This window comes from Dreissena polymorpha, chromosome 8, assembly GCF_020536995.1.
Source record: "Dreissena polymorpha isolate Duluth1 chromosome 8, UMN_Dpol_1.0, whole genome shotgun sequence".
NCBI classification, from domain to species: domain Eukaryota; kingdom Metazoa; phylum Mollusca; class Bivalvia; order Myida; family Dreissenidae; genus Dreissena; species Dreissena polymorpha.
The window spans coordinates 44,822,378-44,838,025 of record NC_068362.1 but is presented as its reverse complement, the minus strand read 5'-3'; the positions used below and the strand labels follow the sequence as shown (position 1 = coordinate 44,838,025).

Genomic DNA, 15,648 nt, shown 5'->3' with positions numbered 1-15,648 from the left:
GAAGACAATTCGGTGTATGACAAGATAGGTCTAAAGTCAAATCGGTTTTCCGGTTGATGAAGACTTATCATGCTATTTTCTCGTCTGTAATGCTACAAAGACACTTATGAATATGCGTGCTTTCGCCTGAATATCAAAACAAATTACAATTTGTACAATATTTGCAACGCATGTAAATACACGTATGTCCATTAGCAGCATGCAAGTATTTGATCTATTGAATTGATTTGACTATTCGATAAATAACATACACTAATAAATGTATATTTTATGTGATGTTTTTAACCAAGAAACAGGGGATGGGGGTATGCGTATACTGGAGCTTATTCATGTATTGGGTTTAAGTGAGGCAAGTTTAAACTGACTTCCAAGATTGTATCGTTTTCGTGTTTGCCAACACGAAGGAGAAGCGGATATATTCACCCGGTAACCCACTTTATATTTATATTAAAGGGGCCTTTTCACAGATTTTGGCATTTTTTAACTTATTCATTAAATGCTTTATATCGATAAATGTAAACATTGGATCCTTAAAAGCTCCAGTAAAAAATCAAGAATAAAATTAAAAAAAGGAAAAGAACATTGCCCGGACCAGGTTTCGAACCAGTGACCCCTGGAGTCCTGCCAGAGTCTTGGAGTAAAAACGCTTTAACCTACTGAGCTATTCCGCCGTGTACACATTCTAAACGTATTTTATACCTTATATAAGCAATCTTCGTAGTTTCACAAAATTTAACGACAAAAACAGAACTCTCCAAATTATTCAATCGTTTCGCGTTGCAACGCTTTATAATTTTTAGGTTTTAAAATCGTCAAAAGATGCATATAATGGCTATATTAGACCATGGTAAATGTTCAGTATTACTGTTTCCTCACAAATATCATAACTAAAACGAAAATTTGCGAATCTGAAACAACTTTTTTCAATTTTGTCAATTTACCAAAGCGTGAAAAGATCCCTTTAATTTAACATGAGTACGCCTTTTCGGCTCTACAGTGTTTGCGCTTCCCTTGCTTTCTGTTTCAAGATTGTAGACGTCGAGATAAAAAAGTTATTTTTAAAAAAAACGTCCACAAATCTGTTGTCTTCTTACGTAACGTTCCAGAAAGTGGATGTACAAATATCGTGTTCTCTTATAATACACAGACTTGAAGCACGTGTAACGTAAAATTTAATTAAAATCACGATTACTTCATTTTCCCACCGCCGTTTCATTTATGATAACTCATTTATTGTCAAATAATGGTTTAACCACATTTCTGGGACTGACTTTCTTTTAAGCACATTTTGGAACTTGACTTCCAAATGACAAACCGCTCTTTCCTATGTTAAAAGGTTTTACACTAAAAAACTTTCGTGAATGAATTCTGCATTGGTGTTTATGTTTTTGAGAACGTTTTCTTTTAAAGGACCAAGAGATATCCTTTTTTATGTATTGTTATATTTCTTTTGTTATTACATTTTCTCTCACATACTTAACGCTAACATTTGATGCGCGAAATATAAGGCATTTGAGGGTGTTATTTACACAGTGAAACACTTACCCGTTTATTTTAACACGTGGATATATATTACTTTGTATATGCCTCAAACGGAATACAATGCTTACTAAGATAAACTATGCTTACTATTTCATGTATAAAGACGCCAGTTATAGACGTTGGGGATGCCAAGAAAAGAAAGAAGGCGTTGCGAAGTATGTTCAGCTATAGAACGCGAAAGGTATATGTACATAAAAACCTAGCAATCAAACAAAAAATGGTACGTCCAAGTACCACGAAGTTAAACAGTTGAATAACATAATAAATATATCAAACAAGGTTTTCAAGAAGGAGTTTTGATGTTGCAAATAATGAAGTACATTATAACAATACTAACAATACAACATAATAACTGATCAATTTAAAAAAAAAATTATGTCATTCTAGTGATTCACATACAATAATTCTAAGCATTGATAAGAAACCAAATATTCCAAATATGCATATTTTACACGTATACCGACTTGTATTATACACATGACAAATTGTTGAGGAACACAAAGAAAAGGATACCAAAGAAAATGTTTAGAAAAATCGTGGGAGACCGCGCCAAAAATAATAATAATATTTGAACATAATATTTTTTTAGAAAAAAAAACTAAACACATATGTTTTTATCTAAAAAAAGATCACATGTCCTATCTTCACACTTATCTTATGGCATAAGGGCAGTAATTTACGTTTGAGTTCAACAAAATAAATTTAAAAAAAAATCAGTAAAAGTTGTGTTTGTGAAAGTCTAGATATATGAATTAAATTGGACGATTCTCACGATACGGGACTGCAAGATGGACTCACTAACCCCTAACCGCGTCTATAGACCGACCACATCAAGCCCGCTAAAATAAATGACATAATGTATCGACATTTTTCAAACAATTAACCACTGAATAAACGATACGGATTTATAACCTCGCCTACCTAGAGTAAAGTCCAATATGTATGTAAAAACAATCAAACCTATATCTCAGATAGGTTTAACAAATTGTTAACTAAATCTCGTTTCTTATATCGAGTGCTTCTTTTAAAGGATTCTAAAGTTAATTTGATCCATGAAGCGTCTACCTTGATGGGCTTCTTTCGTCTGTATTTTTTCATCCATTTTGTGAGCATAATCGCGCAGTGCTGCGAAGGGAGTTAACCATTAAGTTTTTTTCCACGCGGTGCAAGCGATTGATTCGCACGTGTTTATGATGTGCACTCCGCGTAGCGTTGTACCATTCAACGCCCTGTATGTGACTCTCGCGAATTATCAGAGCGAGACTTGATAAAACACACTTGTAATCACAACGACTGCTGTTTATGCGACAAGTCAGCATTTGGTGTGAGTGAAGCACAACATTGACTTTTTGCCTGAAGGCCATTGAACTGTGGTTAAACAAACGCCTTGTGCGCAGTTTGCGTTCAATGTTGAATGCTATACTTTATTTTTCAGACATTCGATGCGCAATTATTATAAATATCAAAGGCCTATAGATTACATGTAATCTATATAGGTCTTTGTAAATATTGAATCCCGATCGGATTGCAATTTAAATACAGGGGTTTTTCTCCCTATTTTGGGAAAAGGAGTCTGACCCGTGGGGGTAACTTCCTATATACGGGTATATAAAGGTGTGCCGATTTTATGGGGTGTGTTTTTCGACTAAAATTATAGATATGGGTATGGTTTTGAGCATCTAAGTATAGATATGGGTATTGAAATCAGAAATTTGCTTGCATATAAATGCATTTAGATTTGAAAGTATCAGTATCAAAAAGGGTATGATAAATGTCATTTTTGTATATAAATGGGTATCAAAACGTAAAATTCAGTAGCGGGAAAGATATAATAGCAAATTCAATAAGTATACTGTATTGATATGAAAGAGATTAAAATTCTAGTATGAAATGCGTCCACTTTATCAACTTCTAGTATTTAAATGGGTCCAGTTTATCAAACTTTCTCAATGGTATCGTATACAAATGGGTATCCTTTTTCAAAAATCGTGTATCAAAATGGGTCTACTATATCAGAGTTCCGGTATACAAATGGGTCATATTTCGTAAGTCACAGCGGGACACCCCTACCCTAACATTTGGGAAATTACCCCCCGGGGAGTCTGACCAAATTGGGAATTTTGTATCGACAAAATTGTCCATTTTGGGAGTTTTTGCTTCGATGAAACGGCTCGTTTTGGGAAAACATTGTGAATATATCATGCTTAAATAAGTCAGTGGTTTAACAAATAAATTTGTTTTTATTTGTTATTTTGTCTTCTTTATATAAACACATGCAATATCGGGCATGTTCAACGTTTATTCAAGTACTGCAGTTTTTAGTGTGAGCGTTAGCTCACGCTAATGTTACAGACCATATTTTGCAAATAAGTATGTGCTTAGAAGCCTTAGATGCGGTATGGAAAGACAACCACTGCTTGTTGCAGCAGACGACAAATGCCATTCTCCTAGCAGAGTTGTCGTTCGTGTCTCAACATACAGTGCCTGTGCAATGCGCACAAGCTAATCAAGGACGACATTTTACAACAGCGAACACCTACAGTGTCTTCAGCGCTTTGATGTTTTTCAGTTACAGTTACACTCTGAGATAAGAACTGTACAGTCAAAAACTTATAGCAGATATTTATGACAAAAACAAACACTGGTTAGTCACACAAGTAACAGCATAATTTCTCTTTGCTTTCTGTTTTTGAAAGCATCACACAGCTCCTCCAATGTTTTGTCATTCAGGTCTAGACCATCAATGCAGGTAAGCATCAGATGAGTAAGTTTGGTTTGTGCATGTGAATGTGCTACGTAATGGAGAGCACAGCAGGTTCATGATGCTGAATCCTTGCTCAACCACAACAGTGCTTGTTGGTATGATACACATCATCTGGACGAGTTGGAACATTAATAATCTAATAATCATAAGTCATAAGACATTACTTTCTTTAAAGAAAAAAATTGGGGGGGGGGGGAATTGGGATTTTTTAAAAATAATTTCGGTTATACAAAAATAATTTATAGATCGAAAATTGTCCTGTTAAGGTTGTACTACGATTGTACTTGATTGCTATATGATACGAATATGTAATATTCGTGGATGTGTGTTGTCAATAAACTGATCGCAAGCCTTGCCCAATGCAAGAAAACTGTGCATAATGCCTTTGAGTAAAGTGTCACTTTCCGGCTAAACAATATTTTCGGTAAGATGGGACTTCCTGTAACCGAAAAATATCATAAAAGCGGAAAGTAAGTATCGAGCGTTATGTGTCAATACATTCAAACCTACAATAAGTGATACACCATAACTGCACAAGTTTTATGCTTCGTTCATGCTTTATTTTAAACCATACCAGACTGAGATGTCATCAATTCATGCAATTTTGCTTCATATGCCGTGGTAGGTTTCTATTTAACATAACTGTTTCATTAAAATATGTTAGGAAGTATATGTTTCAGTAGTGTAATTGAATTGTAACGCATTTAAAATAACGATTCCATCCTATTATTAAAGTAAGGCAATGTATCCATTGCTTTAATCACGAAGTAAATTTAATTGTTCTTTAAACACGGTCTTTTTTGTACGTTTTTTTGTGAATATGTAACAGTTGAATTTCTTTATGAACAGGCCATATTTGCCCTTAAGCGCTTACGAACAAGAATTTTCAAAGGCTTGGATATGTTATCTAGTTTTTGACCATTCTTGATATTGTGAAGCTAAATATTCTGACAGAGTGTCATCAAGACTGATTGAAAAAATGTGGCCCCTGTGTGGTAACTTTTTTTAATTAGACCTGGTGACGCAGTTTCCAGACGCGAGATACCCAGATTCAAACTTGGCCTAAATATTGTAAAAGATAAACATTTTGACCAAATTTAATCAATAATAAATAAATTTTTCCTCTAGAGTTGTACAAGGTTTTTATAATACTTGACCTGGTGACCTAGTTTACGGAAGCACGTGACCCAGATTCAGTGTGCAGTGTGCTCGGGCAATGGTTTTTAACCAAAGTCCCGAGGGTAAACAACCCCATCAGTCAGTTGTCTAAATAACCATTATTAACAAGAGATGTGTTCGTCAGAAACACAATGCCCCCTATTGCGCCGCTTTTTTGTTGACCTTGAAGGATAACCTTGACCTTGAACTTCCACCACTCAAAATGTGCAGCTTCATGAGATACACAAGCGTGCCAAATATCAAGTTGCTATCTTCAATGTTGAATAAGTTATGGCCAATGTTAAAGTTTTCGGACGGACAGACGCCATATATTTGACATTTGACCATGAAGGTTGACCTTGACCTTTACCTTTCACCACTCAAAATGTTCAGCTCCATGATGTACACATGCATGCCAAATGTTAAGTTGCTATCTTCAATAATGCAAGTTATGGCCAACGTTAAAGTTTTTTTTCGGACGGACGAACAGACTCACATACTGACATACACACATACTGACATACACACATACTGACATACACACATACTGACATACACACATACTGACATACAAACATACTGACATACACATAAGTGTATGCCGGTGGATAGAATCCCCTCGCAAATGGATACTATTAATTTTAGTTAAAGCCTTTTTATTTTAGCTCTATGCATAGAAAGTCTAAGGTTTATTTGAAAAGCTCTCGAGTCAGTTTCCTCACGCCGGGTATGCGGATACATTGATAAAAGATGGCACTTCGATAACAGATAATAACAAAAGCCACGCGCGAGAGTTGAGTTCTTCAGCTTTTTTTGCATGTATGTTCTGTTCATTTGGTTTTCAGACACGTATAATTGTTTGGTCGTTTGGTCGATTAATGGTATAGAACTTCGTATTGCAGAGCAAGAAAGTCGTGAAAAAAACAACAGTGGATTATAAAAAAAGGGATAAAATTTCATAGATAATCGTCATGAATTCGATGATCAGTACGTATTTCAACAAAATAAAAATACTTGGAAATAAATCAAGAACGTGCCAACTTATCGAAATAAAAGATTAATATGTCCATTAATGTTACAATGTAAGAATAGCAATAATATACATAAATGCATTTCAGGTAGAAGATAAAACTCGGTTATCAGAGCGCCCAGTTTGTTGAAAGTCTCTGTTATCCGAAGTGCCCTATATCGGGAATCAAAGTATCCGCAACTTCATGAATACCACCTAATAAAACATGCTCTATCTTCGTTGATATTTAAACGAATACTACCAAAATTTCAGTATTTGAAGCACGGTGATTACTCTACATGCTGGAATATCAAACAATTTCTTGCAATAATTCTAAGTAGTTTTATTTTGTTTGTATGTAAACTGGTCATCCAGTTTATGCTGTTTTCCGACCGAATTTACTATTTTTGGGGGAAAAATCTACCATTCTTCGTTTTTTTTTATTTGCAATAGAAAAGGATACACCATTAATAAACTCGACCATGCGCCTTGTCTAAAAAACTAATCTTTATGATATAACTTTTAAAAAAAACCTGATGAACTTACATCTCGCATGGCTTTTGTTGTTATCTGGTATCGAAGTGCCATCTGTTATCAAAGTATCCGCATACCCAGCGTGTTCCTGGGACTAGAACAAGTACTTTTTGTCTATGGGGAAAATCAAAAGAAAGCTCTCACAGTGGGGATGGAGCCCGTGACCTCCCGATCGCTAGGTGGACACCATATTCACTACACCACTGCAACGTAATGATACTACTTAGTGGAGCGCACATAAACTACTAGCGATATATGTGGACACATCCTAACTTGTTTAGGCGAATAAAACAGGACTGACAAATCAGATAATAAATCATCTGTATTTAACACAAGCACAACTATAAAGGAACGTAACAACAGCGCATTCAATTCAATATTACTTATCAACAGCACATTCAAATCAATAGTACTTATCAACAGCACATTCAAATATGTAGTACTTAACAACAGCACATTCAAAATTCAATAGTACTTAACAACAGCACATTCAAATCAATAGTACTTAACAACAGCACATTCAAATCAATAGTACTTATCAACAGCACATTCAAAGCAGAATTACTTAACAACAGCACATTCAAAAATCTTATTCCCCCAAAAATATCATCATTAACGTTACATGTAATGAAGTTGACTTTTACCTTACAACATATGGTGTAAATAGCTATGAAGAATCAAAATCAAATATTTAAGCACATGAACACAGTTACACATTACAAAAATATGGGTTTTCAACACAAACACCAATCATATTTCAATAACAACATAGACAAAATGAAGCCCATTCAATAATTCATTCTGAAGCAAAGCAATCCCAATGTTCTTCGTGTATTAATGCTGACATGATAAACATTAAAAATTGTAAAAAAACATTGTGACAATCATTTCATTACTGAGTTATACGATCCTGAACAAATAATGAGCATTATATTTATAAATAACTTCATAGCACTTAGTTTTAGAAATACTGAATACACGTTTTCACAAAACATGTGTGTATCCTATCTAAACAATATTCTTAGGACAAAACTTACAGCATTAATTTTGTACTATAACAATTTAAGTTTTTAATCAGCAATAGTTCGTCGTAAATGACATGAAATATGCCACGGATGTGAAAAAAAATACTGAAAACGCAAGTTATAATGAATATCGCTGATAATTGCCTTTTATGCTACTTTACTTAATATATAATATTGGTTTTCATAAAGTAAATGAGTTCAACCATGCGATTAAAAATGTTTATAGTTTTTCTTGAATGCTTTGAGCTTTTACGAGTACAAACGTTCAGCTCCCTGAGGGCCACTTGCCAAGAGTTTGATTATTTACTGGTAATTTAAACACTGTTTAATAAAATTGTATTTCAATTGGAAGATTTAGGCGGCTTGAGTACTCCGACACGGCGCAGGTATCGCACGATGAACGGCGTGCAGGTGAGCGTGGTGGCGATACGAACGGGCGCGAACACCTTGTGAACGGCGTACGCCACCACGAACGTCGTCGAACCGGCCGCTATACGCGACTGTAAGATGGACTCGCTGACCCCTAACCGCGTCAATATGCCGACCACATCAAGCCCGCTGAAATAGAGAGTAAATAATACATTTACATTATCTATACTATGTTTAGTGGTCATCTGTCCAAGAAGACTTGTTAGTTGGGTCACGGGGGATAGTGAGAGACCTCGGCACTTTTCGTGCACGGTTCAAGCTGGAGTAAAGTCCGATAAATACCATTGGCATACACAGAAAACCGCGATGCTCGAGTTTCAAGTATGTTCAGCATATTGTTAACCAGTTATCAATGATTATTTTGAGAGCTCTGATTAGTTAATTTGATTTATGAACAGTCATGAACTAGATTTATTTTTATCTCTCATTACTTTATGAAGACGCCTAGTTTATGTCAATCGTTTTGATGAAACTTAACTTTCAAATCTATGTTTACAGTTTAGAGTTCATTCGCTGTGAAGTCAAGCGATATTCGATAAACTGTTCATGAGATGTTTAATCCACGCGTCACTGTGCGCCATCGTAAACAGTGCGCATGAACTAGAGCGGAACGTTGTAAACACAACGACGTGAAACCGATGTGTCAGCACTCTGCAGTTCTTATATCATGCATTTAAACAGTGATTGTGAAGTTTATATAATGGGAACGGAGTAGCATACGCTGACAGCAAACTGTGTCATAGAATTTGACTCGCTGTACATAGCTTATCGACATTAATAATTATGATGATCTCAAGCCAGATAGGTTTGCAAAAAGAGTGAATATTTTTCTTGAAAATAGGCTGGTTAATTGTAAAGCTTCTTAATGAGCTATTTATTGTCATTTTTATGATTATGAAGTCGTCCATCAACTAATACGAAATTTGTATAAGAAATTTTGTCCATGTACTGGTTCTCATATAAAGAAATCCAAAATTTATAGCGGACAACTTTCGTGTTCATACAAACTTATTAGCATGTTCTGTTTGTTGTTCCTCAATGTAACCCAAAAAGTTATAAATAAACACTCAATGTTTTCTGCTGTCTGGCATCCATATTTCATGTAAGATTGATTTTAATTGTTTGAATTTTGTTCCACATATCAAAATCATGACTCAAGAACAAACTTTTGTTCCACATATCAAAATCATGACTCAAGAACAAACTACACACGATTCTCGTGCAATATTAAATATTATTTATACACGTTGTTTAATAAACTCATATAATTATTTACCGCCAGTATTGAAAATATATACCTTGAAGAAGCGATATTCTGGCATTTTAATAACTAAATGTTGTTTTTTGATCATCTGTATGAATGTTATGGCAACTTGTAACAAACTGCTGTGGACAGTGAAGTTTTACTGTTAATCGTACATCCTCAAATAGTTGAACATAAAGCATATCACAGATACAGATTTAAGTATTTAAGCATTTAAATATTCAACATCAAGCACATACCTTGATACTGCCATATAGAATCCTCCCAAGGACATAAGGGAAATACCAATATGGAAAACCACAACTGTGGCCCCATATTCCTTCACAGCGCGCTTAAGCTTGTCTTTATTACTCAATGGCCTTTCATTTGGACTTTCGGAATTAGGATTATTATTGGGGGGAATGCTATGTGTATCAACTGCGTCATTAGTTTTATCTGAATCCCTCGAGGATGACTTTATTTCAGCATTTTTACCAACCTGGCCTGTGGTTCCAGATGTGGCATCACTAAAAGCCTGGCTCGTAGTGTAATTGGCAACAATTTTCTTGATCAATTCTTCCTGCTCATCAAAAACCTCCTGCAAAGTACGTCGACCAGACTGAATATCTTTATCTTTTTGTGCGCAGTCCCCGAAACCAAATGCCTTGCAGTTATGGGCCCAGGCTTTGTACGTGGCACAGTCATCCCCTTGAAAACCTTGTGGGCAAGGATCATGTGCAGAAAACGAGAAAGCGTAACCAAAATAGTCCTGCTGTCCCTGGGCATTTGTCTCAGCAGCCATTTTAAACTGTGATTCTTGTTTGCGTTTATAGTCCTCTGCAACCAGTCTTATGATGTCCTGTTGCTCCTTAAAGACTTGTGCCAGAGACTTCCGTCCTGATTTGAGAGATGCCAGCTGCTCGTCACAGTTTGGAAGGTGGTAACGCTGGCAGTTCTCCATCCACAGCTTGAAGCTGACACAGTTATCCCCCTGTATGCCCTGTGGGGAGACATCCTGAAGGATTTCAGTGGCTTCAAATGGTTTTTCCTGTGAACCCTGCTGACTCACTGAGTTCTTGGAAGATGTTGAGAATTGCCTGGAAGGGTGACAGGCTTGAGCCCCTGCTGATACATATTTATCAAGAAGTCTGGCCGTGCCACCAGGCATGTTTTGGAAGCTTCCGTAGCCACTAGACACATCACTCGGTACATGTGGGTATGGTACATTGCTCTGCATGTGTCCATGTAGACTCACATGGCTCCCAAGGCCTTCGAATACATCAGAATGAGCTTTCACTGTTGGTTGATGTTCTTTTTCACTGGGAATACTGTAGTTTAATTGAACTTGTTCCGGTGCAATTTGCACACTTGGTCCTTGAATCTCATATTCAGTCGCTTGAGACAATACATGGCGAGCCTCGGGTACGGAAAGGTCCCTTATTTCGCCTTGAAATCCTTCCACACTTACTAGATCTTGTTCCATGACTGTAGAAACACCTTTGTCCGAAATGTTGGTTTGTCCGAACAAATATGCCGGCAGTTCGGGTATCTGTTTGGAAGCCTGTACGTCTGAATACAAACCTCTTACCACCAGACGATTGAATCGCGGAACAATTTTAGTTAAGGAATACATTTTCTTTCCTCATGCGAGCTTCTCACAACGACCACTGATCTAAAATAAACAAGCGCAGTTTGTTTACATTCATTACACATGCATTCACCCCGTGCTAGCCTAAAGTAGGGCATACTCCACTGTGGTGAGCCCACATTGGTGGAAAGCAGTTTATCACCTTGAATTGATTTCTCAATCACGAATATATTCACCTTTCGTCGACTTTTCGTTTTAGACATTAAGGTAGCGCACCCCTAATGGGCACATATCCAAATATAATTTAATTAATTAATTTCCTTATCAGCATCATTTCACTGAACAACATGCAAATTTGTAGGTAGGCTTTCCATGCTTTTTAAAAAAATATACCGACTTTTTCAAAACCACCCACACGCTCGGCTTTTGTCCAGTTTATTTTCACCCCTGGGGTATATAAAAGTTCCCTAATTCATTCAGATTTCCAAATATGGGCACGCAGTTGGAGTGTACAGATGCAGTAAAGGTGTTTAGAGTTTAAACAAGATGAAATAAGTATTCTTTTACCGACATTTATTTTTTACAATTTTTTATCTATGGAATAGCGCCATGAAATGTAAGTGATTTCAGACAAGTAAAAATTGGGTCGGTTAAAAACAAAGTGTCATAAAAATCAAAATACTATCATTAAAGTTATAGTTTAAACTTATTTTTTTATAGAAACACTATATACAGCAAAAATACCAAGAAAAAGACAGATTTACCGTTTACTTTTTGAAATAAAAATAAAAATGCAACATGCATCATTCGTATTTTCAGCAGTAATTTACCCAATTTAGACATAACGTTGTTTTAATTTTAAAAATTGAAGGATGTTCTAACAATTTTCAACATATTTAACAATAAACATAGCTTATATGCTATATTAGATCAAATTACGTTAGAAAATAAATAAAACGCGTCGCAAAAAGTATGCGATGTCGGCGGGATTCGAACCTGCGATGGAAGATCCCAAAAGGTTTCTAGTCCATCGCCTTAACCACTCGGCCACGACACCTTCACATCAGGGCAACCTTAAGTTAGATATCCATAAGTAAACAGTAAAATAAATCGCGGGAAATCATTAGAGGTGCGCTACCTTAAGAGACTCGGGATTATAACAAGGCATAGTGAAGGAGCCGGAAAGTTTATTGATTTGCAAAGAAAGACGTCGAACATGTTAATAATTGGGCACCTCAATAAAAAAATGTCCCTAGAATTGCGAAAGAGAAAACATGTAATATGATATATTAATTATACGTATCATGCAGTTGATTTAAATGCGAAGTGCAAAATTGTAATCTGTAATTCCTTTAAAGGGGCCTTTTCACAGATATTTTCATGTAGGCCTATTGAAGCCTCGAGCTTCCTTCTCAATTCTGTCCAATTGTATTTTACAGCCTTTATGTTAAGCAATACTGCGCAATTCTACTTGCCTAGCATATTGTTCAAATATAATATATGTATTTTTGTATTGTATTGCTTATATGAATATTCAAGAACTAAATAAATAGTGTTTCAACCAAATGATTATTGATAAATGTAAACATTGGATCTAAAAAGCTCCAGCAAAATTCAACAATAAAATTAAAGACATTAAAATGTAACCCCCAACGGGGCTCGAACCACTGGAGCCCTGGAGTAAAATTTTAACGCTTAGACCACTCGGTCATTAGTGCTCATACATTTACCATGAGTGATGTAGTTTATACTTTATATAAGCAATCCTCTTAGTATCACAAAATATCACGACAACAACAGAACTCTCCAAACTAGAGCTTTGTAACAGTCGTGACGAATACCCCCACATGCCGCATTGACACAGAATATTTTGCATGTTGTCTTCACAAAAAACAGCGGACACCATAGTAAATGTTTAAAACGCACTAAGTGACCCCGTGACCTAGTTTTTGACCCGGTATAGCCCATGTTCAATCTCGACCTTCACATCATCTAGATACAACTTCTGACCAAGAGTGGTGAAGATCCGCCAACATGTTCAATGTATAAAACGCACTACGTGACCCCGTGACCTAGTTTTTGACCCGGCATGACCCATATTCGAACTTTACCTGGACATCATCTAGCCATGTTTTTAAAATGCTGTCAGCCAAATAAAAATCCGCTTTTCAACAGCGTTAGGCACGGCGTTGTCCAATTAATGTGTATTGCGTATTTAACGCCTTTTGAATAATAAAGTAAAGCTATTTTTAGATTACTAGATTATTATCAAAGCACCGCATCCACACTGCAAAGTATCTTATATTATAAATGGTACAGCCCAGTATAATCGGGCTGACCATATTTTGGCCGTTTTCGGCTTTCTAACGCAGAGTTTTTATGTTAAGCAGTGTGCTCGGGCAATGGTTTTCTAACCGAAGTCCCGAGGGTAAACAACTCCATACCGTACCGCATCATCTAGAAACAACATCTGACCAAGTTTGGTGAAGTTCGGATGAAAACAACTTGAATTAGAGAGCGGACACTTAATACGGACAGACCGACCGACAGACAGACAAGCTCACTCCTATATACCCCCCCCCCCCCTAAACTCGTTTGTGGGGGTATAATGATTCAATCGTTTCGAATGGCAACGCTTGATAATTTTTATGTTTTTAAATCGTCAAAAGATGCGTATTATGGATATTTTAGAGCATGGTAAATGTTCGGTATTACTGTTTCCTCATAAATATCATAACTACAACGAAAATTTGCGAATCTGAAGCATTTTTTTTTATTTTGTCAATTTTCCAAAACGTGTAAAGGCCACTTTAATTATATGTATCATACAATTGATTTAAATGCGAAATGGAAAAATCATAATGTGTAATTCCTTTCAAGCGAACAGGTCTCGTATCTTGCTGATCGTAAACCACCAGAAGCAGACTCAGGGTGAAGGATCACGTGACTTTTCGGGGTTCCACCTTTGAACTTAAATGGATTTAAACTCACCTGTAAGTGGCGCTTTATTTCAAATAACTTTTAAAAAACTATTTTAAAAAAAGAATTTCAACTAATGCAAAAAAGACAGATTTTTATGCTGCTTTTGCCAATGTGAAATACATCAGAATTCCATTTTTACTGCATTCATTGAACACGGTTATGTTTCACGCAACGTGAACTTTGTCACCAATTTCAGACGTATTCAATGATTTATTCTTATACCTTAAGATATCGGCACAAACTGCAAGAAAAAACTGTCTTTTATGCACTATAGATTTTTCAAATGTATTTCAATTACTTGAGATATTTGCAAAAATAGTTCTTTAAATTAACGTTGTGATAAAATTCTGTCCAACCCATGTGTAAACCCCTGAAACCCCCGTTGATTATTCACCCTGGACTCGTTTTGTGTTCACAAGCAAATCGATTGTCTATGAGTACTTCCGAACCACCGCAAAGCACGTGGATTAATTGATTGATTGACGGATGGATGCATGGGGGCAGGGAGGACGGGTGGGAGTGATGGACGGACGGAGGGGTGGATAGAGGGATATATCAATTGATCAATCGATCAGGTTATTCCACACGTTCATTAGTCTTAAGTTAATCTTAAGTTAATCCTTCCAGAGGCCTATACAAACGTGAATTTTCACTGAAACATTTATAGTCGATACTTCGTAGTCCGTCCGCATTGGTTGGTACACGCGCTTCTAAACTCGGCGACCCTTGTTCTATTTTACTCCGGCGTATGTGAGTTTTGTTAGTGGTCGGCAGCCTGGACAAATGCAGTTTTCTCAGGGTGCTCGCCCCCCCCCCCCCCCCCCCCCCGCAGCTCAAGAAGACATCGGCATTGATAATCATTCAGTAAGAAATAAATAGCTGGAAAATCAGATTTATTTATAAGTTCGTCCAAAGTATTGCGAGTCAAGTAAGTTAATTGGACGGGAAATGCTGGTATAAATACATAAGAGCATTTGATTTGAAGGGCAAATATAAGAATGACCCAATAAAAGTAATGAATCGTACAACATTGCACGAGAAAACATGAACCATGAAACATTTTAATGGTTGTGACATAATAGTACGAGTCAAAATTACGAGGAAAACATCATAAAGATGTTTCTTGATCTGGTAAACTTATATTTCTGGAAATGCATCTATGTCACGCGATGGAGACTTCATATGTTTGAGAAAACTGCCAGAATACCGTCCGGACAAAAATGGTCTTTGTCAATACTCTTCCAGTGAACATTCTAGAAAGTCATATGATCGACGCAAGCCTGAATGTATCTATAAATAAATAATAGATTTAAGTTTGACATTAGTATCGATGACTTTACTTAAATGATCAGTATCAGTTTCACTAATAAATCT

At 36.2% G+C, this 15,648-nt stretch overlaps 1 protein-coding gene across 2 annotated transcripts; it reads right to left on the bottom strand.

Moving 5' to 3' along the window:
- Positions 1-7,316: 7,316 nt before the first annotated feature.
- Positions 7,317-11,450, bottom strand: LOC127840931 (uncharacterized). 2 transcript variants are annotated; one of them, XM_052369395.1, is made up of 2 exons: positions 9,965-11,450; positions 7,317-8,590 (listed from the first exon to the last, which is right to left on the bottom strand). In XM_052369395.1, the coding sequence occupies exons 1-2, from the start codon at positions 11,335-11,337 to the stop codon at positions 8,374-8,376; spliced, it is 1,590 nt and encodes a 529-aa protein (XP_052225355.1). In that variant the 5' UTR covers positions 11,338-11,450; the 3' UTR covers positions 7,317-8,373. The 2 variants fall into 2 exon arrangements, with proteins under 2 accessions (XP_052225355.1, XP_052225356.1); XM_052369396.1 differs by having other exon boundaries at positions 8,442-8,590; positions 10,204-11,450.
- Between the last annotated feature and the right edge of the window lie 4,198 nt (positions 11,451-15,648).